The sequence below is a fragment of the Delphinus delphis genome, chromosome X (genome assembly GCF_949987515.2).
Source record: "Delphinus delphis chromosome X, mDelDel1.2, whole genome shotgun sequence".
In the NCBI taxonomy this organism is placed as follows: domain Eukaryota; kingdom Metazoa; phylum Chordata; class Mammalia; order Artiodactyla; family Delphinidae; genus Delphinus; species Delphinus delphis.
This window is the reverse complement of record NC_082704.1, coordinates 27,579,846-27,604,796: the sequence shown is the minus strand read 5'-3', so window position 1 is coordinate 27,604,796 and position 24,951 is coordinate 27,579,846. Positions and strand designations below refer to the sequence as shown.

The following is a 24,951-nucleotide window of genomic DNA, read 5'->3' as shown; positions in this document are numbered from 1 at the left end:
GCCAGCGAGGAACAGAGGCCTTCAGTCAAGCAACTTGTGAGGATCCAGATCCTGCCAATAACCACTGATCGAGCTTAGCAAGAGGTCCTGACCCACTTGAACCTTGAGATGAGCGAGGCCTCAACCAATGCCCTGATCACAGCCTAGTGAGAGACCCTGATCTGGGGGACCCAGCTAAGCCATGCTCAGATTTCTGAGCCACAGAAAATGTGAGATAACAAGTGTGTGTTCTCTTAAGGGGCCACATTTGGGGGTAATTTGTTACACGGCAAGAGATAAGTAATACATTGGATCTTGTAGGTCACTCTAAGCACAAACTGGGCGGGGGACTGATTAGAATCACTGGTATGTTACAAATAGACTGTAGCAGGGCAAGGGGGAACGGGGGGGGGCGGGGGGGGGTGTCAATTGAGAGGCCACTGAAATAATCTAGGCAAGAGATGCTGGTGGCTGGGACTAGGGTGGTATTGGTAGAGATGGGAGAAGTCTTTGGACCTTGAAAGTTTTTTTTTTTTTTTTTTTTTTTTGGCCACACTGCGGGGCATGCAGGACTTTAGTTCCCCGACCAGGGATCAAACCCGTGCCCCCTGCAGTGGAAGCACAGAGCCCTAACCACTGGACCGCCAGGGAATTCCCTCTTGAATGTATTTGGAAGGCAGAGTCAACAGGATTCGCTGTTAGATTACATGCGGGGTGTGTAAGAAATAAGAGATGACTCTAAGGTTTTTGGCCTGAGCAACTAGAAAAGAACTATCATATACCGAGATAGAGGAAATTATAGAAGGAGTAGATTTACGGAGAAAGAATAGGAGTTAGGTTTTGGGCATGCTTAATTTGAGGTATCTATTAGACATCAATGTAGGGATGATGAATTGGATATACAAGTCTGGGGGTTGAAGCTGGAAATATACATTTGAGAGTCTGCAGCATTTAGATGATAAAATGTGAAAGCCCGCTTGCTGTCCACTCCCATGTCCCACCCATAATCCCCCTTCCCCCGGTTAGCTCATGTGTAGGGATATAGATACACATACACAAATATTATTTTTCCACAAGTAGAATTGTTCTGCAACTTGCTTTTTATCAATATTTTTTGGAGTTTTTCGATGTAAGTACATCCGTATATATCTCATTCTTTCTTAATAGCTGTAGAGAATTCCTTAGTATGAATGAATCATGTTATATCCATGCATTCATTCATTCATTCACAAATATTTTTTGAGCACCTACTATGTGCCAGGCACTGATCTAGAAATTGAGGATAAAGTTGTCCCTTATGGATGGTATTTAGGTTGTTTCTAATAGTTTGCTATTATTAACATGGATACAATGAGTATCTTTATGCAGGCATCTCAGTTCACACGTGAGAGTTTTTATTTGGCATTGATTCATAGAAGTGGAATTTCTAGGTCAAAGAGCTCTATGGCATTTCTAATACTTGAATCTCAAGTTCAATTAGGATAGGGATAACATTAAATTAAATTAAAATAAACATTAGGATAGGTAAATTTGTGATAAAATCAAAGATACTTAACAAATGTGGAAAAGAAATCACCCAATAAAATGCTCTGTTGGAAGCTGTAGGATTGCCTCTACAATTTCCCTTTACTATGTGAGTGTAGTCATGTCCAAATCCTACTCAGCTTCAAGGTCAAACTCAAATGCCCCCTCCTACAGGAAGCCTTCAGTAGGCCCTAATCAGATGTGATTTTGCGATCTCCCGCTTTACCTCAAGTATGGTCTTTATCACATACTTCCTTGTATCATAAATACATTCTCTACAGGACTTTTTTTTTTCCTGAAGGGAATGGACAGTGTATTTAATTCATCCTGCATCGTCCCTCAGTGCATAGCACAGCGCTCAATGTTTATGTAATGAAACAGAAGCCTTAAAGCAAAAAAAGTGAAACCTACAGTCTCAAGAATAAGCATGGCGCCTACTAATGACCAGATGGTGTTTGCATACCATCCGTGTGACGTGTGCTTCCGATGGCTCACAAGGCTCTGTAGAAATTGCCTTCTTCTCCGATTCCATCTCCTACTACTTCTCTTCCTTCTATGCTCCAACCATGCTGGCCTTTTTTCGTTTTTCTGGCTTTGAACACACTAAGTCTGCCCCCATCTCCACACCTTCGTACCTGTCATTCCTTCTACCTGGAGTGCTCTACCTCCTGATCTTTGCTGGCTGCTTCTTTTCCTTCAAGACTCACTCAACTTTCACCTCCTCCAAGAAGACTTCCTTGACCTTCTATTCTAAATTAGGTCTCCAACTCCAAGTACTCTCTATCCTATCACCTTAACTTAATCCTCCACATAGTATTTCTCGCTTTCTGAAATTAACATGTTCATTTGCTTGCACTAGAACGTAAGCTCCACCAGAAGAGGGACCTTGGCCTGTCTTGTTCAACCCTGTGTACTTTTAATGGCTACAATAGAGTATGTAGTAGTAAAGATGCTTTTGGCTGAAAGAAAGAATATTCAACTAAAAGTTGCATAAACTATAAGGGTTTACTTTGCTCAGAGGTAGGCAGTACTAGGTAGGGTTGGTTCAACGGTTCAATGCTGTCTGAATTCTGGATTGGCCCCTCTGCGATGGTCTTGGATTTCCCTTGTGGTTGCAATATGGCTGCCAAGGGCAGATGCGTCACCAGAAAAGACCCCTCTCAGGGAGAAGGGGGAGCAGAGGTCTCTCTGCACAGCTCTTTTTTAAAAGGTGGAAAAACTCAGGAGCTCTCCTCCCACACTTCTCTTTTCTATTGCATGGGCCCAAACTGAATGGAGTTAAGACCATCCTCTAGTAGAGTGAGATTATCATGATTTTCTTTTTAACCAGTCATAATTCATCACCTGGAGCTGGGTCTGTCTTCCCTAGTTCCCCTGGCTCTGCTCCATATCAGAAGCAAATCTGGGCTCTCTTAGCAAGGAAAAAGTGGTATGGCTTTTCTGGCGGTAACCAACAGGGCAGGCCACACAGGCACTCATGGAACCGAGGCGTGAATTCGGGCTGATCCACCTACATTCAACAATTAACACATTTTATATACATACGCTCTGTGCAAAGCCAAGATTGGTGATACATGGCTTCTGCCTTCTGAGGACCTCCGGGTCCCAGGCCCTCTGGAACCTTCGTCTGTGCTTTAATGGGACTAATGTGATGACTGCTGAAATAGACATGCTGCTAAGAGATTTGGTCTTTTCTGGATTCACAGAAACCATCAACCATGCCCTTGTTTTCAAAACAAAGTCCTGTATATAGGTGTGACTGCTTGGTCTTTGAAGATGGTAAAAAGTGGGCAAAGTGGTCCTTCCCTGCTGGCACAGTGGTTGAGAGCCCGCCTGCCGATGCAGGGGACGCGGGTTCGTGCCCCGGTCCGGGAAGAGCCCACATGCCGCGGAGCGGCTGGGCCCGTGAGCCATGGCCGCTGAGCCTGCGCGTCCGGAGCCTGTGCTCCGCAACGCGAGAGGCCACAACAGTGAGAGGCCCGCGTAGCGGGGGGGAAAAAAAAAAAAAAAAGTGGGCAAAGTGCCCTCATGGCAGTGGTAGGAACCCGCTTAGAAGGGCTGCATGGCTCCCCAGAAATTTTTGGCCATTTTCAAACTCTTAACACATTAAGTAACCAGACAGAAAATTCCCGCGGTTAGCAGAGCCTCTCACTTTGCACTTGGGGAGGTTTTACAGGGTCACTAGTACTTCAAGATTCACATCCTTATTTCTGTCTTAAGCACGTTTATTTTACATCTAGTTAGAAGATGTTCTTTGATTCTTGGGAAACAATTTCTTGGAAGGTGAAGAGGATAAGGAAAGGAGTAGGAAATGGAGAGGCGATAGCAGGATGTGTAAAAGCTTCTAGAAGACCGGTAAATCCTCCAGACTCCAGGTAATGGCCTTCCAAACCCGCCCCCGCCCCGCTCCACCCTCCCCCCGCCCCCCCGCCCCGTCTCTGCCGAACTAGACAACCTGCCACAGGCTCAGGGCCCACCATCCAGCTCTCCCCTACCTTGCTGGGGGTGGAGGGGTGGGCTCGCCCACAGCAAGTTACCAGTCCCAGAAGCCCGCTCCCTCCTGGGGTTGCCCCCCCCCGATCCCTCCCACGTGAGGAGGATCGATGGGTAAGAAAACGGTGTGGGCAGCAGAGGACCCAAGCGAGTCGCTCCGGCCGGAAAACCCGCTCTCCCTCCTTCGACAGCGACATCGGCTCGACCCCTCCCGGGCGGAGCACACAATAGGCGGCTGCTCCACGTTGTCGCGCAGCCCCTCGCCGCCCCGGTCCTGGGGGCTTGCGGGGTGGCGGGGCGCGAGAGTTCCCCAGCCCTCCTGCGGGCACTGCAGCCTCCGGGGCGGGAAAGGAGCGCTGGGGTAGAGCGCGCCGCACACTTGGAGACATTTCGTGTCGTTCCCCCCTCCCCGCCCCAAAATACACACAAACGAAAATGAAGCAACCAGACCTCCCCTCCCGGAGGCGGCTGCACCAGCAATATCAGCTGCGGGCGGAGCCCGAGCGGTTGCCACTTCCCCCCTCTTCCCTCGTGACCCTCGTTCCCCCTCCAATGCTCCCTCCCCCTCCACACGCCCTTCCTCGCCAGACACACCCTCCTCCTCGGGCTGCTCGCGCACGGAGCACGGGCTCTCTGGGGGAGGGAGCGGCCGCCGCCGTGGGGCCGGACGGCGAGCGAGCAAGGAAGGGAAGGAGGGAAAGAGGGAGGGGCAGCGGAGGGCGGGAGGGAGGAGCAGCGGGAGACGCGCCGCCGCCAAGCTGCGATGTGGCCGGCCGGCGTGTAAACACTTGGAGCAGCAGCGGCCGCGGCCGCCCCGGCCCGGGGCAGTGAGCAAGCCAGCCGAGACCTTCCCGCCGCTGCCATGGCCGAAGTGCGCAAATTCACCAAGCGGCTCAGCAAGCCCGGCACGGCGGCCGAGCTCCGACAGAGCGTGTCGGAGGCCGTGCGGGGCTCCGTAGTGCTGGTGAGTGGCCGGGGGACGGGGCGTCCTGGGGAACGCGCTCCGGGCGAGAGCAACTGGGTGGCTTCCCGCGCGCGCGCGCGCGCGCGTGGGGCCGGGACGGGGACGGCGTCGGCGGCGGCCGGCCGGTGCGCTCCGCGCTCTTTCTCCGTTTCAGTAAGTTTTCGCCCCGGCCGCCGCTCGCCGGGGTCCGAGTCCCAGGCGCCCGCTGACAGCGCCGCGGCTGCCCGGCTGCCCCGCACGGGCTGGACGCCGACGGGCCGTCGGGGGCTCGGAACTGGGGCCCCGGCCGGGGGTGTGAGTTCGAGAACGGACCCCGCGCTGCCCTAGACCCGGCACAAAGAGCCGGCGACCCGGGCGCGACGTGATCCAGAGTCCGTGCTGCCCGCACCTGAGGCAGCCTAGGCGGAAGGATGCGATGTCCGTTTTGCACATACACGCACTCGCGCGCGCACACACACACACACACACACACCGTGTACACAAAAAAAGAACCCCACCCAAAAAGCCCCGGGCGCCCAAGCTCCGGCGGGCGGTGAGAACAGAGGAAGCACAGCGACTTCCTCCTGCTACTGGGGAGAGGGTGGTGATGGGTGTAAGAAGGGGTGCTGCTGCCGCCGCCGCCGCTGCTGCCGCCGCTGCTGCTGCGGAGGGAGGGGGTTGGAGACAACGGGTTTCCGGGGCGTGTGGGCGCGGGGTCTGCAGCCGCAGGGCGAGGGTGTCCCCTGCGACCCGAGAGCGCTCCGGAGGCAGGAGATGGGGCCATGGGGGTTTGGGGGAAGACGGTGTGCGCCAGTCCAGGGATGGAGGACCTGGGCTCAGAGCCCCACCGCTCACGGCTGGGGGATGGGCATTGGAAAGCGCGCTGACCTCCTGGGAGCCTTTCCATCGCACCCTCAGCCTCATTCGGATTGTCTGACTCTGGAGCGCAGCGGAGGGTACTAACGAGCACTTTCCCCTTCTCCTGTTTTCAAGACACTCGTTGCCAATTTCCTGGACCAGTAGTCAAAACCTAAATAAGCAATCAGACTGGTTAATTAGCATTTGTTTTGTTGCTTTGGTTTTTTGTTTGTTCGTTTTTGTCTCTCTCCATGCTCTCTACCTTACAGCGAGTCGTTTGCTGTGTTTAAATTTCACCATTAAGAGTGAGCTCTTTTTGTTAAAACAACTTATCATCGGAAGGGAACTTCACAGCTTTTCCTTGTAATTTTTCTGTTGATCTTGTAGAATCTGCGATAAAACCAACATTAAAGGGAGGCCAGGGGCCTGATCCCAACAGTGGAGAAAGTTGACATTAGTGGGAGTTCTGGAGGAGGATCAAAGGTAAAAATATGTACCTTTGAGATAAAGATCTGATCCCTAATAGCTACCACTGTGCAAAGCCAAATGACTTTAAAGAAATCTCTCTATCGTAGCTGGACCCTTGGAAGTTTAATCCTGCTGTTTAGCAGAGCTAAAAAGCCAGACCTTTAATGTTGTTTTAATGGACTTGGCCTATTGTGTGTCTCACTGATTTTAGAATGAGGTCCTGTTGGGGTTAGATTGGAACCTCGATTGTCATCACAGCCAGTTAAGAGAGGAAGGCAAGCTGTGGGTAGGGAATTTATACCAGGGCTCTCATCTCGGGTGATTGTTAACAAGTGATTCAGTCTCCCTAGCATAGGAAACGCTTTCCTAAATTCAGGAAGAAAGAAAACCTCGCTTAAGCAGGGCTGGCTGGCCCTCTACCACATCGTGTGAAGGGAGCCTGTGAATTGGACAGATGGTCTCAAGAGAATAAATGGGACTCAGCAAACCTCCGCTGGGATTTGACCGGCGTTTGACCTGCCACCCCCAGCAACGTAAAGTTGACAGTAGCATTCTTGTCCAGGGTTTTGGGTTTGAAAAAGAATTGGGGGTAACACAGGTGCCTTCCTAACCATTGACTCTGGCACAAAAACCTGTTAGTGGGAGGAGACTCTTCTGAGAGATACCGCCAACCTAGCTTACTTGGGACCAAGGCCACAGATTTTTTTACCGGGCAAGGCACAGGAATGATATTTATTTACTACTCTGGTATGTGGGCCACACTGAGATTTTGGGAGGTGGGGAGAACTGATTCTAGGAATCTAAATCTACATCTGTTGAGCCCCTGCAACGTGCAAGGCACAATCCTAGATGCCCTAAAATTATGAATGAGTGTGATGACTTTATCTTCATTTGTTCCTGTTAGTTCCAGCCGGGGTTGGGTCTGTGTGTATGTTTGTCAAGAGGACACCCAGATTATGTACGTAAATCAGTTTTAGCTTATTCATAGCACCTTAGTGAATGCTGTTTTGAAGCAGTTCAGTCAATTAAGAGATAAGGAAAGAGTCTTAAATGGAGTGTACTCTCCTAAATGGCTCTCTTTCTTGGCCCCTGCATTTCTGACACCAAGAGCTCGTTAACCAAAGTTAGCAAAGCCATGGGTGGCTGGAGAGCGAGTGGACCACATTGCAGCTGCCATCACAACGTCTGATTCTTTTCTGATTTAAGACCCAAAATGTTTATGAGGGACAGCTGAGGTAGGATTTACACTTGCTGCTGTCAACCCACGACATTCAAGTTAGGGCTTCAACATGGAGTCGCATTTTCATTAGATTTCAATATGGAGTCATTCCTGCCGCAGAGCAAGCTTTCCTGTGGTGTATCTTTCACTAGAACTTGGAAAACCCACCAAGCTGAACAAATATACAGAATTTCCTGTTTAGGTGGTTTCTTTTTTAACAGTTATACCCTTTTTGGCATGTTGCTAACATCATTCAGTTTTGTTCACTGTTTGAAAAATTCAGAAGGCCTGGGCTATATATAGCATGTAGTTGTGTATTCAAACCTTCATTCAGTTATCAGTACTTCCTCAAATCTATTAACTATATAATGAAGCAGATAGAGAAAGAGAGACCGTTTTGTTGCTGCATTTTTTTTTTAAATGAAAGACAGTTTTAACCCAGGCAAAGGGATAATTACAGAATTAACCACTGGCAGAGATTTCTCAAGAGAGACTTGGGGAGGAATATTATAACCTGAGAGCGTCTGTGATTAACTGAGAAGTGTTTACATATATACACATTTTAAAATGCAGCGTTTCAACGCTGTTTTTGTTATAATTCAGGATGTAGCTCTTTGTGCCTCTGGGGGAACAAAGGCATTTGAGAAACCTGTTGTATTCTGGCTGCCCTCGGGAGGAGTCCCTGTGTCTGCCTGGGAGGGTCGCCTAGTAGGTGTTTAAATACTGTTGACTTGCTGCCGCTGAATTTACTTTCAATTCCTCGTGCGCCAAAGGATCAGGAAAGAGTTGCTAGATATTACGGGTTGTAGCCCCTTGAGGCAGGGCGATGCATGCACGGTGCCCTGGCTGGCGCCTGGCCAGATGGCATATAACAAAGCCAGTGGAGAAAAGCTCTCCAAGAGCTGAGAATGGCTGAAAAGGGTCTGCAGCTGTTGACACCCCCCTCCTCCCTCAACACTACCACCTCTGCAAGGAGTGTTCCTTAGGTTTGCATTTAGGGAAGGCCTGAAAATGAATCAGCTCTCCTGCTCCCTCTTCCCAGGGGAATTTGTGGAAAGTACTTAATCGAGGACAAAACAACTTACACGGTAGAATAAAGCCAGTTGCCACGGGCTTTGCCCGCGAGTCTGCAGTTCAGAGACTTAGCTGGGCTCTGCATGCACTGACCCAGAGTGTGGGCGAGTAAGCATGAAATGGTCTTACTGCTCCCGTTGGCTCCTCCAGGTTTGGAGAAGGAAGGATCTGTCAGCCAGCCCAGTGCAGAGGTTGCTGTGAAGCCGGAGAGGCCTCCTTGCACAACCCTCTTTGAAGCACCAAATAGTACTGGATAGAATTTGTTTTCCAAGCCGAGCACGTTAAACAGATTTATCATACAAACCTGTAAATAATTATGTCACTTACCCGTATCTTACGAACATTTCTTCACGTCAGTGATACGAATCTACATAATCGTGTTTAACGACTGCCAGAAGTTCCGCTGTGGGTGGACCGTAGGTTAATCATCCTTTACTGTTTGATGTCTTGAGAAGTTCTAATTCTGAGGAGTTAGAAACGTGAGCTCTCCAGTACAGTAGCTACTAGCCACCTGTGGCTATTTACGTTTGAATTCATTAAAAAACTAAAATTAGTTTAAAAACTTTAAAAATCAGCTCCTAAATTGCCCTTGCCACAAATGCTCAAGAACCACGTGTGCCTAGTGGCTGGCCCGCATAGGACAGCCCAGAGACAGCATTTCCACCACTGCAGGAAGTTCCTCGGGACAGCTCTGGTATAAACATGAATTTGAATGAACATCTTTGAGCAGGCATTTTCAAATATGCTAGATTGTCCCTCTAGGATAAATTTCTAGCATTGGAATTGCTTTGCTCAAACATTAGACACATTTTTAGCATTAACATTTCCTTTAAACCTGCTGTTAAATTGCTCTGCAGAAAGTTATTGACATTGGCCCTTCCGTCACCAGAAAGTGTGAGTGTTCCTTTTGCCCCCTCCCATGGCAACACCGGTAATTAGTATTTTTTAACCTTTGCAATCTGGTAGGCAGTAAACGGCATATCACCGTTCTAATTTGCATTCCTCTCATTAGTCTTGAAGTTGACCAGGTTGGCATATGTTGATTAGCCATCTGTATTTCTTCTTTTGAGGATTTGAGTGAACCTTCGTACAGACTTATTTCCTGGTTTGTAATTCTCACACTAACGGTCTCTACCCCTAAGATTCTGTTTCGATAAGTCTGGGCTGGGGCCAGGCATGTGTATTTTTAAAAACAACCCAAGGTGACTTTGATGTGCACAGAAACGCAGATCTAGACCACTTGCCTACTCAAGGCAGGAATGTCCCCCGTACCGGCCCTGACAAACGTTGCCTAGCTTCTCCTTAAACGCTCTCCGCCCGTTAGAGGGCTGGGTTAGAAACGGCTCTTGCGCTGAAATTTGCTCTCTGTGAGTTCCACCACTAGGCTAGGCCTCGCTCTTCCATTTGGAGCCGCACAGAAGATGTTTGCTTCCTCTTTCACATGGCAACCCTTCAAATATTTGGAGACAGCCACCATGGCATTTTAAAATGCACTCTTCCCAAAGCCAAAGAGCCTTCATTTCTTTCCTTCCTTCCTCATGTGACTTGGTTTCGAGATGCTTCACCATCACGATCATCTTGTTTGGGCTCCTTTCCAAGGTTTCAGTGTCCTCCTTAAAATGTGGGAGCCAGAGCCCAGGCTCAAGAGTCAGGCCTGGGCTTGACTCTGCCCTCTGTCCCCGGCTTGCATTGTGAACCGAAGCGAGTAGCGAGATCTTGTTTTCCTCATCTGTGAAATGGGGATAATAAATAGTTGTACTGACCTTGTGGAGTTCTCGTGGGGGTCGAAGAAGGTAATATTTGGAAAGCGTCTGATGTATAAGTGATTCATAAAAGTTTAGGAGAGATCTAGTAAAAAAAAAAAAGCATTCTAGAAGGGTCTATCACAGATTACAGTGAAGAAGGGGGCAATATTTCATACCCATTCTGAATATGAACCAAGAAGGCAGGGGCTGTGTGTTCCTGTCTATTCCCAGTGCCTCTCACAGCGGGAAACACATGGAAACAATATATAGGATGGACCAGGTGTTGGGTGCCTGGAGACCAGGTAACTGGGTGAAATATAGCTGCATGGCTCTGGAGAGGGACAGCAGTGGCTTAGCTGAGGCAGTGACAATGGAGATAAGGTGGAAGAAGTAGGAGAAGTGATAAAAGCAGCAGGATTTAGTGATCCTTGAAGGGGGAGTAGAGGGGGGAAGGAAGAAGTGGGAGGAAGGGGGGGGAGGTGGAGTCAAGATGATTGAGGTTGTCGGCCCAGGTGACCAGGAGGGTCAGTGTGTTCCACGAGAGGGGAAGGGAGAAGCAAATGAGCGGCCTCTTCTAGAGAGGGTCGTCAGGGCAAAGCCATTTTACAGTTAAAGCGGTGGAGAGAACATCCTGGGGAAAGGCTGAGCCTCTAGTGTTGTGTTTTGGCAAAAGACTAGGGTTCTCGAGGGCAGAGAAGAAAGTGTTCCAGATGGGATCAGGAAGGGGCGGAAGAGCCAGGGCTGAGCAGCCGGGCAGGGGAGGCGAGATTAGCTGATTGAAGAGCTTTGCACCTTTGGGGGTTGTTAGGGAAGTGGGAGGCAGGGCGGGGCGGGGGGGGCTGAGGAACGGCCTCCCCAGGCAGGCTTCATGGGAAGTTCCCGTCCCAGGGTTCAGCCTTACCAGCCTCCTTCCCCAGGTGCCTGAAGAGGCTGGCTAGCGTGTTTCCTGCCCTTGAGGGACTCACAAGCCTGGAAGGGAGATGGGATGTATGCAGATGAGTGAAATAGAGACGATGGAAGCGGCAGGAGTCTAGTGATTGGTGCTGCTTCTATCTTCAGTTAGTTACATCATTTCTGCCCGGCCGCCGCCCCCTCATGGTCTTTTTTGTGGTCCTTAACGTTTTTTCAAGACGTTGGTCCTTTCTGGGTTCAACAATGTTAAGTGAGGCCTTTGGCATTTCCCTCATTTACTGGGCTACAGAGACCTTTTTTTTTTTTTTTTTTTTTTTTATGGGAATGGGGAAAGTAAATGGCAGCGCCTGACACTGAGAAATTCACATCCAGTGTACATGTGTAACTCCCCTTGACATTCCTTGACCTGACGTCTGTGGGCTGCCGGAGCGGAGCGCTTGCTGCCTTCCCAGACCCCACCTCGGGAGCCGCCCCGCCCCCCAGGCTTGTTTGCGGGAATTCCGTTCAGAGGAGTCATTCACCTCCCTGCTTTTGCTTTCTTCTGAGACATAAAATGATCAGTAGGCATGTTGAAAAATTATTGGTTTTTTTGTTTGTTTTCTTTTCTTCCTTTTTTTTTTTTTTTTTTAAAACACAGAGGGAAGGCCAGAAACCACAGGCGGGAGAAAGCACGAGAGCTGTTTCCCCTTTTCTGTAAATCCTAATGGTAGTTTTATGATACATCTCTGTTTGGGATTTAGATATCTTAGTTTCTTTTCGCTTTTGTCAGGAGTGCAGAGGGGTTCATGGGTAACATTGACCTGTCGCTTATATCAACCCAGAGCCAGATGCCTTTCCGATTCTTGCAGGGCCACACCCTGGAGGCTCCCAGAGCAGGAACTGGGGCAAAGGGACAGTCTCATTCAGCTCCGTTGTCTGTGACTCGTGCTTAGTAGAGCACACTAGGCTCTGGAAACTCACTGCCCGGGTTCAAAGTCCAGCTCAGCTGCTTACTAACTTGGGTGACCTTGGGCCAGTTATTTCACCTTCTGTGCCTCGATAACCCTCTGGTGGGTTTGGGTTTGCGGAAAGGCTTCCATGAGTTGCATGCAAAGCACTGGGGACCGGGGCTTGGCACGTGGAAGGCACTGGACAACTGTTGGCTCGCACGCTTATTCCCGGGCTTGATGGTGTGCAGAAGTCTTTTGTGTATGTGTGACACATCAACCAACAAAAGTAGACGGGTAGAAGGGAAGCAGGTACCCTTGCTTTTTTATTTCCCTGCTGCAGATCATGCCCCAAAGGGTGAGCCCCATACATGGCTGAGCCGAGAATCATACCCTTCTTGGCAGACTAAGCTGGCTGCCCATGAGGTCCTGGGAGCAGCCATTCCCAGGCGGACCGGATCATATCGAAGAGCCCAGTGGATGTGAGCTAGGGCTCTGGGTCTTTGGCAGTTCTTGCCTTCAGACTAGTCAGATGAGTGGGTGGGAAGACTGGTCGTCTAGTGGGGAGGAACACCCCATCCTGTGCCCGGGAGGAGGTCCTCTGGTCTGGGGAACTTACGACAGTCTGTTCAGCGCGGTTTCTCCAAAAGCATGGATAGAGGACCATTGGGCTCTGTATGGAAGACTAGAACTTGAACGCTCTTTCCTTTCCCTCTCAAAACTTTATTGACATGCCTTTTACTCATTAATCCTTACTTTAAAAAGGATCAAATGACCATTGACATTCAAGTGCCCTTTTAAAGATGTATTTTGGAAACATGTATTTTAGTGGGAACATTTTAAGCTTACAGGTCTTCTAAGAAATCAATATACTTTTCTGCCCAGCTATCCTGGTTTTGTGGTAGCAGGATGAGTCCAATTAGGAATAGTACGTGCAGGTTTCCAGCGTAGTCAATACCGTGGAAAATACGCCAACTGTTCCAGGGACATGAGGTTGACCTACTATCTACGCACAGCGTCGCACAATCACGCCAAAATTTGCTATTAATGATTTCCTGCCATTCTTTACCACCTTATTTTTATTGCTCATCGAGTTTGTCGTTGACAGGAAGTTGTATTTTGGCCTTTCTCGACAGCTTAACGTTGGACTGTATATGTTTCAAGCTGCAGAGAAATGTTTGAAGGTATTCTGATACTTCAGCTCTCCCCTCCCGTTGCTTTCCATAGTGACTAAAAGATTTGACTGGGTGAGATTTAACTAAGAAGTCAAATGTTCTTCTAAGCCTCTGAGACAGAACATCTTTATTTGAAGTGCTTCAGCGAAGTGTGTCAGGAGGCTGGGGAATGCCTTTGTACGAAATAGTTGATGTATTAGACCTTGTATTTTTATAGCCCCGATCTTATGATGAGTCAAAAATGCTGTTATGCCTCTGACCTCGCATGTTCTTCCAGGTCACTGTGAAACACATCCTGCATTGTCATCACCTGTCTCCCTTCAGTGGGGAAACAGAGGCATGGTTTCAAGTGAGGCAAGGCTGTAGGCCACCCAGGTTTGCTAAATGACAGAACAGGTAATGAACTCCAGGTGTCTCAATTTCTTTGGCATAATCAGGTAAAGAAGCACTAGCTCCTGGGCCAGATTCCACAATAGAAAGGGTGGAGGAAGCTCTCTTTGTGTGGTTTTAGTGATGATCTCCTCCTGTTGGGAAACAGTGTTTATTTCTGAACAAGCTTAGGTCTCTGTAGTGGGAAAGTAGGAGGTGAGGACAGAAAAAAAAAAATGAAGAGGGGTGGGGTTGTTATTGAGAAATGTGGGCAAGATCCGTATAGATTTTTCCTTGCCAAAGTCAGCCTAAGGACTTTGAGAACTGTTTGCAATTGGCCGTCCTTCCTTTCTTTGCTATTTGACTAGCTATATGGGGGAAAAAATTCTCCAGGACACTGGCTGTGCCAAGGTACCTGGGATCATTTTCAGGGAACTGTTTTTATGATTTTTTTTCAAGCAGGTTAGTGCCGTCCAAAAATAACAACATATATATTTCTCTCCATGCCTTTTATATTAGCCGTGTAGCTTTCCCACTTGAGAAACTGCCAACTTTATGTCTTACAGAACCTGTTGTCAATGTTCATGGCGTGAGTGGAACAGTGTGGTTGGCAAAACCAGTTTATTTTCATAGGTTAACAAGTTCCGAAGGCTTCGGCCCATTAAATGGTTTCCTAGAGACCAGGAGGAGGGAATACCACATTCTGAGTTGCCTAACTTACCACCAAGAAAGCACTTAAATCCGGGAGGGCTCTCAATGAACTGTTGGCGAAAATTGAACAAAATGGTTATTTGAAAGCTCATAGGCGCCCGCAGCTCTCCTTCTGGCCAGAAGAGTGTTTAGATCATGCTCTATTGCTTGTGGAGCAAAGAAGGTTCTCCCTGCTAACCTGACCCCAAGGGAGGATCGCTCCTCCACTGCTAGTGACCTGTGTGACCGCTTACAGAGGAGCTCTGCCTCTGTCTTCGCCTTCCAAACGAAGTGAAACGGGGTCTGGCAGAATTCTCACCGGGAGAGCCGGAGGAGAATTCCATAGGGCTTTGTTGTCGCCTCAGTTCTGCGATGGAGGCCCAGCTCCCTCCCCCTGCTTCCTCTGCGTGGAGTGGACTCGGATGTCCCCTGCCAGCCCGGCACCGCCCCAGGCCCAGAGACTAGTCAGGGCCTAAGCAAGGGGGCATCAGAAGACTCGTATTCAGAGCTGCGGATCTGGGCCTTAAGTCCCCTAGGCTACTGGTTCTGCCTGGTCTGTAAAATCCATTTCCGGTCACTGGGTTTTATCTTCTTTCTCGTCCCCACCCCCTACCCCATATCTAACCCTCTGCCTTGGTTTGCCGGCCAATTGCGCAGCCCCTCTAGGAGAGTTCTCGTCTTGTTGCCGGTCCCGAGGAGGACTGTCCTACACTCACCATGACTGCACAATAGCTTGAGCTTAGCACTCTGGGTGTCTGCTTAGAGAACTCAGAAAAGGCAGAGTACTTGAGATGAGGAGTCCCAGCAGTGACCCTGCTGAGAGTTGCACTAGATGCATGGCCTGTTAGTTTCCTATGGCCGCTACAACACATTGCCGCAAACTTAGTGTCTCAAAACAATACAGATTTACTAAACTCACAGTTCTGGAGGTTGGAAGTCTGAAACGGTTTTAAGTGGGCTAACGCCAAGGTGTCTGTAAGTCCTCACTCCCTCCCAGAAGCTCTAGGGGAGAATCTGTTACCGTGCATTTTACAGCTTCTAGAGGCTGCCTGCATTCCTTGGCTTGTGGCCCCTTCCTCCATCTTCAAGCCAGCAATGTCTGGTCAAGTCTTTCTCACATCGTATCATACTGATACTGCTTATGTCATCACATCTCCTTCTCTGATTCTGACTCTTCTGCCTGCCTTCTTTCCTTCCTCCCTCCCTCACTTAGAAGGACTCTTATGATTGATTACCTTGGTCCCACCAGGATAATTAGTTAGGATAATCTCTCCATCTCAAAATCCTTAACTTGATTACATCTGCAAAATCCCTTTGCTATGTAATATAACGTAGTCACAAATTCCAGGGATTAAGAAGCGGACAGCTTTGGGAAACCATTGCTGGAGGTTGAGGAATGGTGGAATTCTAGGGTCACATGGGTTTCCAGCATGGATACTGACCTTGTGGTGGAGGAGGAACACGGGGCTGATAGACGGGCAAACTGTGAGCCAGGTGCAAAAGCCTTCGCAGAATAAGAATGAGAAAGCACAAACCCTTTTGAGAATTTTGGCTGAAAGAAAGCAATATAGGTTTGCAGTCTGCAATTTCAATTTGGATGTTTTCTTAAATTCTTCATGATTAAAAAAAATTTTTCCCACACAAAAGTCCCTCAGTCTGGAGTTCTTGTAAGTGGGCACTGCTTTCAGACTTGAGGTGTTTCAAGATACAAGCTGGCCAGACACTTGGCAGGCACTTAGCCAGTTCAGGCCTATGGAATTTTCCACCCTCAGCTAAAGAGTAAAGAGGTAAGGGGGTGGGTGTGTGTATTGAAAAGAGAAAAGGATGGTTTCACATCAGGGAGGATAACTCTTTGGCTGACAAGCCCCAAGACACCTCTCATGTGTCCTGTGTGAGAGACACTTCACCCATCCTGAAGGTCAGGTTAGACTGGGCATGGCCCTCCTGCATTTTCAAGGTAATTGGCAGACCCTTTCCCAGAAATGGGTTTCTAAAACACATGATTCAAGAAGCAGAGAGAAGGACTGGAAAAGCTCTCTGATTCCTTCAGTCTTCACGATGTTTTCAATTGAGAGAGAAATTGAAACTTCCTGTCTCATTCACCAAGTCCAGTCACTGCCATCTTAGAGACACACACCACAAAAGCTTGCCGGCTGATCACATTTGCACCAGCCCTCCTCACGCTGGCCATGACAATATCCATGATAAGCTGATGGCACAGAGCCTACTGCCCTGAAGAAGCACTCTATCATCGATGTGGGTTGCATTTTCTATTTTTACATCACTTCTAATTGGCCATGGCTATATTTCTCCGAGGCCAGGCGTATCTTTTTCCAGACCTTTGGATAATTGGCTGAAATGTACTGAAAAACATTTTGTAAAAGGTTGGGAAGCCCCCAGATTTTGTTTAAAAATCTGTACCGACAAAATATACATTAACCATCTTCACTGTCTCCTGTTCCAGTCTTCCTTTCTTTTCTCCTCAATAGGAAAATAGTTCCAATTCTCCTTATAAGCCAACTCAGTTAAAAAATTCAGATGTTTGCAGTGGAATTATCTTCAAATTTTTTCTAATGTATTTAGATACTACTAATCTCTAGGATGTGAAAAGGTATTAACTGTAATCCTATTTAAATCTTCTTTAGAAAGTGATGTTCATTTTCTTTATGTTATAGGCTCTTGCCCTTCAACCTGGCTTATTTTGTTATAGTTTATTTCATGTTATTTTACTGAGTTACTGCTTTCTGGTTTGAGGTTTTTCCTTTTTCACTGGCCCTCATCTGAACTTCATGGCGTAGGGATAGTAGGCATTGGATCAGTGACCTTCGTGACACAGTTGATGCCTCAGGACTCTGGAACATCTGGGAGTGTGGTGTGTACCAGAAGAAACTGGAAAGCAAATGTGTTTGAGAGTGAGCTAGAAGAGAGAGAGAGAGAGAGAGAGAGGGAAGGAGGGAGGGGGGGGGGGAGAGAGAGAGAGAGAGAGAGAGAGAGAGAGAGAGAGAGAGAGAGAGAGAGAGAGAGAGAGAGAGAGATATGGGAGGGAGATAGCAAGCTGTCTTAGCTGAAGGAAAAGAGAAATACGTTCCTTCTGGTCATGCTAAAATCCCAAGGGAAATGCTTTTAGAACTGTTGCTTGAATTGAAGCAGAGAATCTATTTCTACTGATTTTAATACATGGGCTCTACTTAGGGCAAGGATGGGGGTGGGGTGGGGGAAGGGAAGACAAGGACTTAATCTGAGGAAACTAAAGGATAAAAATAAGTTAAGATGGAAGGAAGGGATTTTTTCCCCCTCATTATAATAGACCAAGAGACCAGAGATGAAAATATTAACAATATTTAATGAGGGGAGCAGTATAGTTTTAGATTCAGACAGGAAGAAATCCACCCCTGTAGAAATTGTGCCAGGTAAGTGGAACAGTTTTGTGTGGGGTGGTGCACCCTGTCAACTCGCGTAATTCAAGACCCCAAATTAATTAGTTAAGGAATGTGGAGGACACTTCTATGTAGTTCTCCACCGTATGTGTTAGTTGGAACCTAATTCTCCAACTTGGGGGTTTAAGACTTGGGACCACCGGAAACCTGTAGAGGCCAGATTCCTTTTGGGAGTCAAGGGTTGGCTGGCCCTCACTTCCTCCATCTTCCGGTAGAAGAAGGGCAACAGTTCACACCTATTCCAGATCCGTATTTCTCAAGGCAGCAAACCCTGCTAGACAGGAATGGGGGCCGTGGAGGCTGCCCCTCCGAGGCCTTGAGACCTGCTCTGAGCGAGGCACCCACTGGGGCAGGGTTCCTTTAGCTGACTTTGCGCTCTCCCGACCAAATTTCTTTCTTTCTCTTTCCACCTTCCACTGACCCCTGACTGTTCTCCCCTCATTCTGATCTTTCAACTGCTGCCCCTGGCGGCCCTCACCTCTCTGCACTGTGACCTTCCAGGAAAAGCTTCTACATATTTGTGCTCTGGAAACTTCCTTCCACGGTGGGCACTCTCTCACCCCTTCTCATCTTTTTCTCACCTCTTCCTTCCCTCTCTCCTCTGTGTTTGGTCATAAAGTGTTCTCTGGGGGACAGGGCCGTCACTGTGTTTATTGTTTTTAACCTTTTCTTTAGACAAGGATGGAAAATTCCAGAGGCCTGAGCTAGTGATGGCTGGGTGCCTTTTCTGGAAATCCAATGGCCTGGATGCTAAGGGAATGTTGTGGAGCTACACATCTGGCAAGGTTGTCCCCTAAAATGTCCTGGCTTTGTATTTAGTTCCAACTAAGAGAAGCGGAGATTCTGTCTGCGGAAGTATGGAATAAGAATGAAGAGTTTAAGAAATGATATAATTACCACTCCAGAGCCCAGTATACATCACTGTGTGTGTGTGTGTGTGTGTGTGTGTGTGTGTGTGTGTGTGTGTGTGTCTTTGCTGGGTTTTATTGGGAAAGAGTGGCCTTTGGCTTAGTAGACCTTTCAAAAGTGAAACCTTCCTCATGAGAGACAAGCAAAGTTCCTGCGGCTCAATTTAATGGAGGATTTTGCTTTCTTGGGGTGATGAGTTGGCAGAGGCCGTGCACATTTCAGAGCAACCAGGGACATTTCAGAGGGTCTCCTGGGGGGCACGAGCGGCCTCCCAGTTGACATCAGGTGGAATGGAATAGATCTACCTCACTGTCACGGTTCTCGCCCCACCCTGGAGAAATCATTTAGGCACAGTCTTGTCCACATGTCCCTAGGGGTATGACATATCAGAGTGGACCATCTTGACAGTAAGCAAAGCAGTTATTGTCTTGAAATAGCTAGGAACTGACCCACCATTCTGCTGCCTCTCAGGAAAGGATGAGGGAAAATCACAAAATCCCCAAACCCATAAAAATACCAATTCTATCTGCACTGGCTCCACATTACTGGAAATGAGCACCCAGATTTCCTAGCAGGCCTTCCTGTTCCTTCCTGTCCACCAGGAAGGCCCATCCCATTTTTGAATTCTCTTCTCCCACCACATTCCTTCCTGTCACCTGTACTCTAGCTGTGCTGGACCATTACTGCTCCCCAAACACACTCTAAACTTTCTCATCTCCATGCCTTCGCACGTGCTGACTCCTCTTCCTAGAAAGCCCTTCCAGCCCCTTCCCTGCTAAAGGGAACCCTATCTGTCCTGCAGGGCTTAGGTCAAATGGCCATCCCTCCCCGCCCCCCACATTTGGAGCAAGTTGCTCCTTCTATAGGCCCATAGCCTCCTGCTACTTGTATTGCTTTCCTGTGACTATCATAAAAAATGACTACCAACTCGGTGGCTTAAAAGCCACGAATTGATTCTCTTATAGTTCTGGAGGCCGGAAGTCCAAAATCAGTATCAGTGGGCCACATTCCCTCTGGAGAATTTAGGGCAAGTTCCGTTCCTTGCCTCTCTCAGCTCTGGTCGCTGCCAGCATTCCCTGGCTTGTGGCTGCATCACTCTAGTCTCTGCCTCTGTGAGTCGCATGGCCCGCTATTTGGTCGTGTCAAATCTCCCTCTGCCTTTTTCTTATAAGGACATATGTGATGGCATTTAGGGCCCACCTCGATAATCCAGGATGATCTCTTCATCTTGAGACCCTTATGAACTCGATCCCATGTTAAAGACCCTTTTGCCATAAGGTATCATTTGCAGGTTCCAGGCATTAGGATGGGGACATACCTTGGCGGGGGGCATTTTTCAGCCTACCATTCCAGTTCTCCAGTTTTACAGAGGATTGATTTCATTCTGCCTCAGAACTATGGTTGACAACTTCTCTCATCCATTAGCATGTAAATGCCTTAAGGAGTGGGCAGGAGAGTAGAAGGAGCTAATGCGTAGGCATCAGAGTGCCAGAAAGGCCCAGTGATTCCACTGACCCTCTCTGTCACCTTGGACAGGCTATTTAACTTTGTGGAACCTCCTTGTGCTCATCTGTAAAATGGAGCTAATATCAACCTCAGTGGGCCTTGCCAAGTGGTTTATAATAGCGAAACAACAACCGCCCCCCTCCCCAAGCTCAAACAACCCGGATGTTCAAAAATAAGGGATTGGGAGAAATGTACATCCATACACCAGAAAACCATGCAGTCATTAAAATGACATCTGTATTAATTATTGACATGGGAAAAAGTTTAGGTTATGAAACACCGTGCAAAGTATGATCGTGTTTTTGTAAAATAATGCTTATGTGATATATGTGACTTTAGTTACTTAACTACTCTCTGCCTCAGTTTTCCCATCTGTAAAATGGAGATGACGATAGATAGTACCGACTTCACAAGGTTGATGTAAGGACTGAGTAAAGTAATACAGTAATACACTTAGAATAATGCCTGGAACATAGGAAGTGCTGAATAAATGGTAGCTGTTAGTATTATTGTTATATTCAAAGAAAACATTCTCAAAGGGAATGCCTGTGTTTGTAATATATGTGAGTGTATAGAATATTAACAGTGCGTGTCTCTGGGTGGTGGGATTATGAGTACATTTTATTCTTGCTTTACATTTTCCGTTTTTAAAATGTATTATTTCTGTAATCAGAAAAAGCGCCACACTTACTTTTCAGGCTTGCTATATTTCTCTGATATATATGAATGCATATGTATGTGACATATAGTATCTGTACAGTAATTAGCCTGGTGCTGTTAAAATAATTTCTCCTATAATCCTGCAGCTCCTTGCCCGTTGCTTTGCATGTCTCACATTCTCTGTGTCTTGAATCAATAAAATGAGGATGGCCTAGAAATTAGAGACTTCAATTCCCATTTGCTTTTCATTCCTATCTGCTGAAGTATTCCTCCAATTTTGATCATAATGGGTTCTCTATAAAGTGAAGTTTCAAAGGGTTTATGTATATATATATATACACTCACACACAGTATATGTACCTGTATGTCTACATCTATGTAATGTTTCATATTATCTTCACAGTTTTTGAGAGGTGGAAATGCCTACCCTGAAGTTTCTGAAATGTAAATTAAAATTGGTCTCATCTTTCTTGCACGTGTCTTAGTTGTCGATACTGTAGTCATCCTTTGCTGCCATTAATATGATCAATCACAAGAGGGACTTAAATTTCAAGTATAGCTAATTAATAGGTGATATGCATCGATATTGCAAGGATTTCTGGTTGCCATTTTCCTGAGTTCGAAATTGCTTCTCTTTGTTCTTTTATTTAAAAATAATCTTAGATTTTTTGTGGATTTAAAACAAATGGATGGGAGAATTATGGATGAATTAGGAATTATGGATGAAATGGAAGGTCTTGCCTCTGACATTTCAGATAATTAGATTATGCTGCAGATCTTGGTAAGCAGGGTCTCTTTTCCCCTCTGTACTGTGTGCCCTTTTTTTTCCCCATCAGCATGTACATCCTTGAGTTCATTTCTTTTTCGTTGCCTTTGTCCTTCTGGCTTGTCTTTTCCCCACCACATTTCTTCCTCCGTTTTCTCTCCAGCACCCACTCTCATCATAATATAAAACTGATATATGAAAATTGATCTGTTGTATTTAAACTGAGGGGTTTTTTTGTTTGTTTGTTTTTGCGGTACGCAGGCCTCTCACTGTTGTGGCTTCTCCCGTTGCGGAGCACAGGCTCCGGACGTGCAGGCTCAGCGACCATGGCTCACGGGCCCAGCCGCTCCGCGGCACGTGGGATCCTCCTGGACCGGGGCACGAACCCGTGTCCCCTGCATCAGCAGGCGGACTCTCAACCACTGCGCCACCAGGGAAGCCCTAAACTGAGTTTTGAATATTTTCTCTTCGTAACTTAAAAAGCAGCAGAGAGGGAGGCATGAATAGGGCGAACACAGAGGAATTTTAAAGCAGTGAAACTATTCTGTATGATACTCTGATGGGAGATACGTGTTATTATATATTTGTCAAAATCCATAGAAGGTACAACACCAAGAGTGAACCCTAGTGTAAGCTCTGGACTTCGGGTGATTAAGAGGGTCAGTGATGGTTCATCGCTTGTAACAAATGTATCTCTGTGATGGGGGATGTTGATACGGGGGAGGCTGTGCTGTGCACGTGGGCGGGGATACATGGGAACAACTCTCTGTACTTTCTTTTTTATTTTTTAAAATTAATTAATTTTTGGCTGTATTGGGTCTTCGTTGCTGCAGGTGGGCTTTCTCTAGTTGCGGTGAGCGGGGGCTACTCTTCGTTGCGGTGCGAGGGCTTCTCATTGCGGTGGCTTCTCTTGTTGGAGAGCACGGACTTCAGTAGTTGTGGCTGATGGGCTCTAGAGTGCAGCCTCAGTAGTTGTGGTGCACAGGCTTAGTTGCTCTGCAGCATGTGGGATCTGCCCGGACCAGGGCTTGAACCCATGTCCCCTGCATTGGCAGGTGGGTTCTTAACCACTGCGCCACCAGGGAAGCCCTCTCTGTACTTTCAATTTGGCTGTGAACCTAAAACTGATTGAAAAATTACAGTCTATTTTAAAAAAATACTATGCATGAAATATTTCATGTTTGGAAAAAAATAAACTTAAACGTAGTTCTTTTGTGCTTATGTGGACCTTTACTTGTTTTGCCTGTTAATGGTGCTATTTTTTTTTTCCCATCCCTGGTAGTTTGGAAGGTGGCATTCCCAGCTTTCTTGCCAGCTTGTTTGGCATAATTATGAGGACTAACAAATGTGGATTGAAGACTTTGGGTCAAGAGTACTAGGTAAAAAGCAAAGCGATTTTATTGTTAGAGTGGGGGAATTGTGAGTCAGAAATTGTAAGGTCAGCTCCTCACTGTACGACGTTGGAGGCAATGAAATGGGTGTAAGAACCACTGAAGTCATGGTGAAGAGGTACCTGTAATTAAATTCAGCCTTTGGTACAGCTGTGTTCGCTCAATGAAGCCCATGTGCAAATCCAATCATTCAGCATACATTGGGGGAATCTGATTTTTGAATAAATTTGATTGGAACCCTTTGGCAAAGCAAAGAATCCTTTTGTAATGCAAATGGACACCCGCTAATTTATGTCTTTTGTAAGGTAGGATTTAATGCTTTAAGCTTATACAATTCCTGTGCCATTTAAAATCAGATTGTTTTGGTGCCCCCGAGAGAAGAATTGCTCTGGGAACTTGCATTAACTCCTTCAGCCCTGAGGAAACCATTTAGTAAATTATTGTTTCTGGGAACTAAATAATACCCGTGTCACCTGAAAGATTTAAAATAGCCTTTGTAAGTGGCTCCTTAGTCTCTGAAAGAACATGACTCATTCCTTCATTGTAACCTGAAAGAAATCCAAGTGTCAGAAGACACTGGGAAATGGACTTAAGTTATACTTCTAAACATCGATACTAGAGGTTTTAAATGTTAGGAAACCAATATGATGTGGGTTAAAAGTTGATGGCTGGAGCCACTATATTAGGATGTGGCTGAAAGGGCAAGGGGTGGATGGAGAGTCCGTTCTAGAATATTCCTTGGGGAATTCTTGCTGGCGGCATTAAGAGTCTTGCGCGCTAGCTGAATTCGATATACCATGGGTTGTCTTATTCTTTTGCCCAGGGAGCCCACCTTGACCCCCTGCGTTTCTGACCGCCCCATGTTTATACATGGCTCCGTAACGTTCCTTCTGCCAGCTTTACTTAGGGTTACTTCCCCCTCAAGCAGCCTTTGGATCCTTCTTCTGCACATGACCAGTGAAAGGAAACTAAGTGTATTAGAACAAGTCTTGTGTTAGTGCTGGGAGATAGATTGCATTCCCGTACCTCTTAAAACCCATGTTCTTGACAATGTAAATTGGGGCCGTGGAGGGTGAGGTTGTCCAAGTCTGGGCCAGCCATTGCCTTGCACTGACCTCAGTGGATGCTGCTTAATGGAAAGATATGATCAGGGTTCCCCCTATGGAATCATTGCTTAATATTGTAGATGACTCATTGGAACTAGTGTGTTAGAAAATCGCTTCCAGATGTGTCACAGAAACTTTTCCAAAAGGGAGAACTAAACTCTGGAAAACTGCGTTGGTTTTCTTTTTTCTTTTTATGCTCTTAGCGCCAGAATCAAATCTTCCTGTAGAGGGTGAGTCAACATATATTTGGAGTTCTAAGTAGTATGATCCTGTTCACTTACTGTGAGACTGGCACCCATCTTCTCTCAGTGATGAATGGTCTGGAAGCCTTACCTAGTCCCTCCGGCGCTGGCCTCATTCTTTAATGTTATCAGCAGACATCTATGGAGCATTCCTATGTGAAGGCTCGTTGCTAGGTCCTGTGAAGGGTGGAAGAAATAACTAGTTGAAGAGCAGTAGAAGTACGGGTGATACAGCAGTCTGACTGAGAATGTGAGCTCTGGTGTCAGCGTCTGAGTTGAAACGCCACTCTGGTTGGAGAGTGTTGAGAAAGTTACTTAACTTTCTAAATAAGTCTCAGTTTCTTGGTCTATAAAATGGGAGTGACAGTGATAATAATACCTACTTCATGAGGTGAGCCGGAGGCCTAAATGACACAATTCATGGTAAACGCTTGGCATGGGCTACATAAGTGTTAGCTATTATTATTCATCTGCTTTGTCCCCATGTGTAGTTTGGGTGTGTTCGTGTGTGAAAGAACATGAAACATGTGTTGTTGACTGATGCCCTCCAAGAAGCAAC

The 24,951-nt window shown here is 47.1% G+C and overlaps 1 protein-coding gene across 2 annotated transcripts in view; it reads left to right on the top strand.

Moving 5' to 3' along the window:
- The first annotated feature begins 4,760 nt into the window (after positions 1 to 4,760).
- The window catches only part of DOCK11 (dedicator of cytokinesis 11), a 189,857-nt gene continuing 169,666 nt past the window's right edge, over positions 4,761 to 24,951 (top strand). The window contains exon 1 of one of the 2 annotated variants that reach the window (XM_060002424.1): positions 4,761 to 4,960. In XM_060002424.1, the coding sequence (XP_059858407.1) occupies positions 4,859 to 4,960 (102 nt within the window). In that variant the 5' untranslated portion in view covers positions 4,761 to 4,858. The remainder of the gene's footprint in view (positions 4,961 to 24,951) is intronic. The other variant, XM_060002425.1, reaches the window with a different exon arrangement.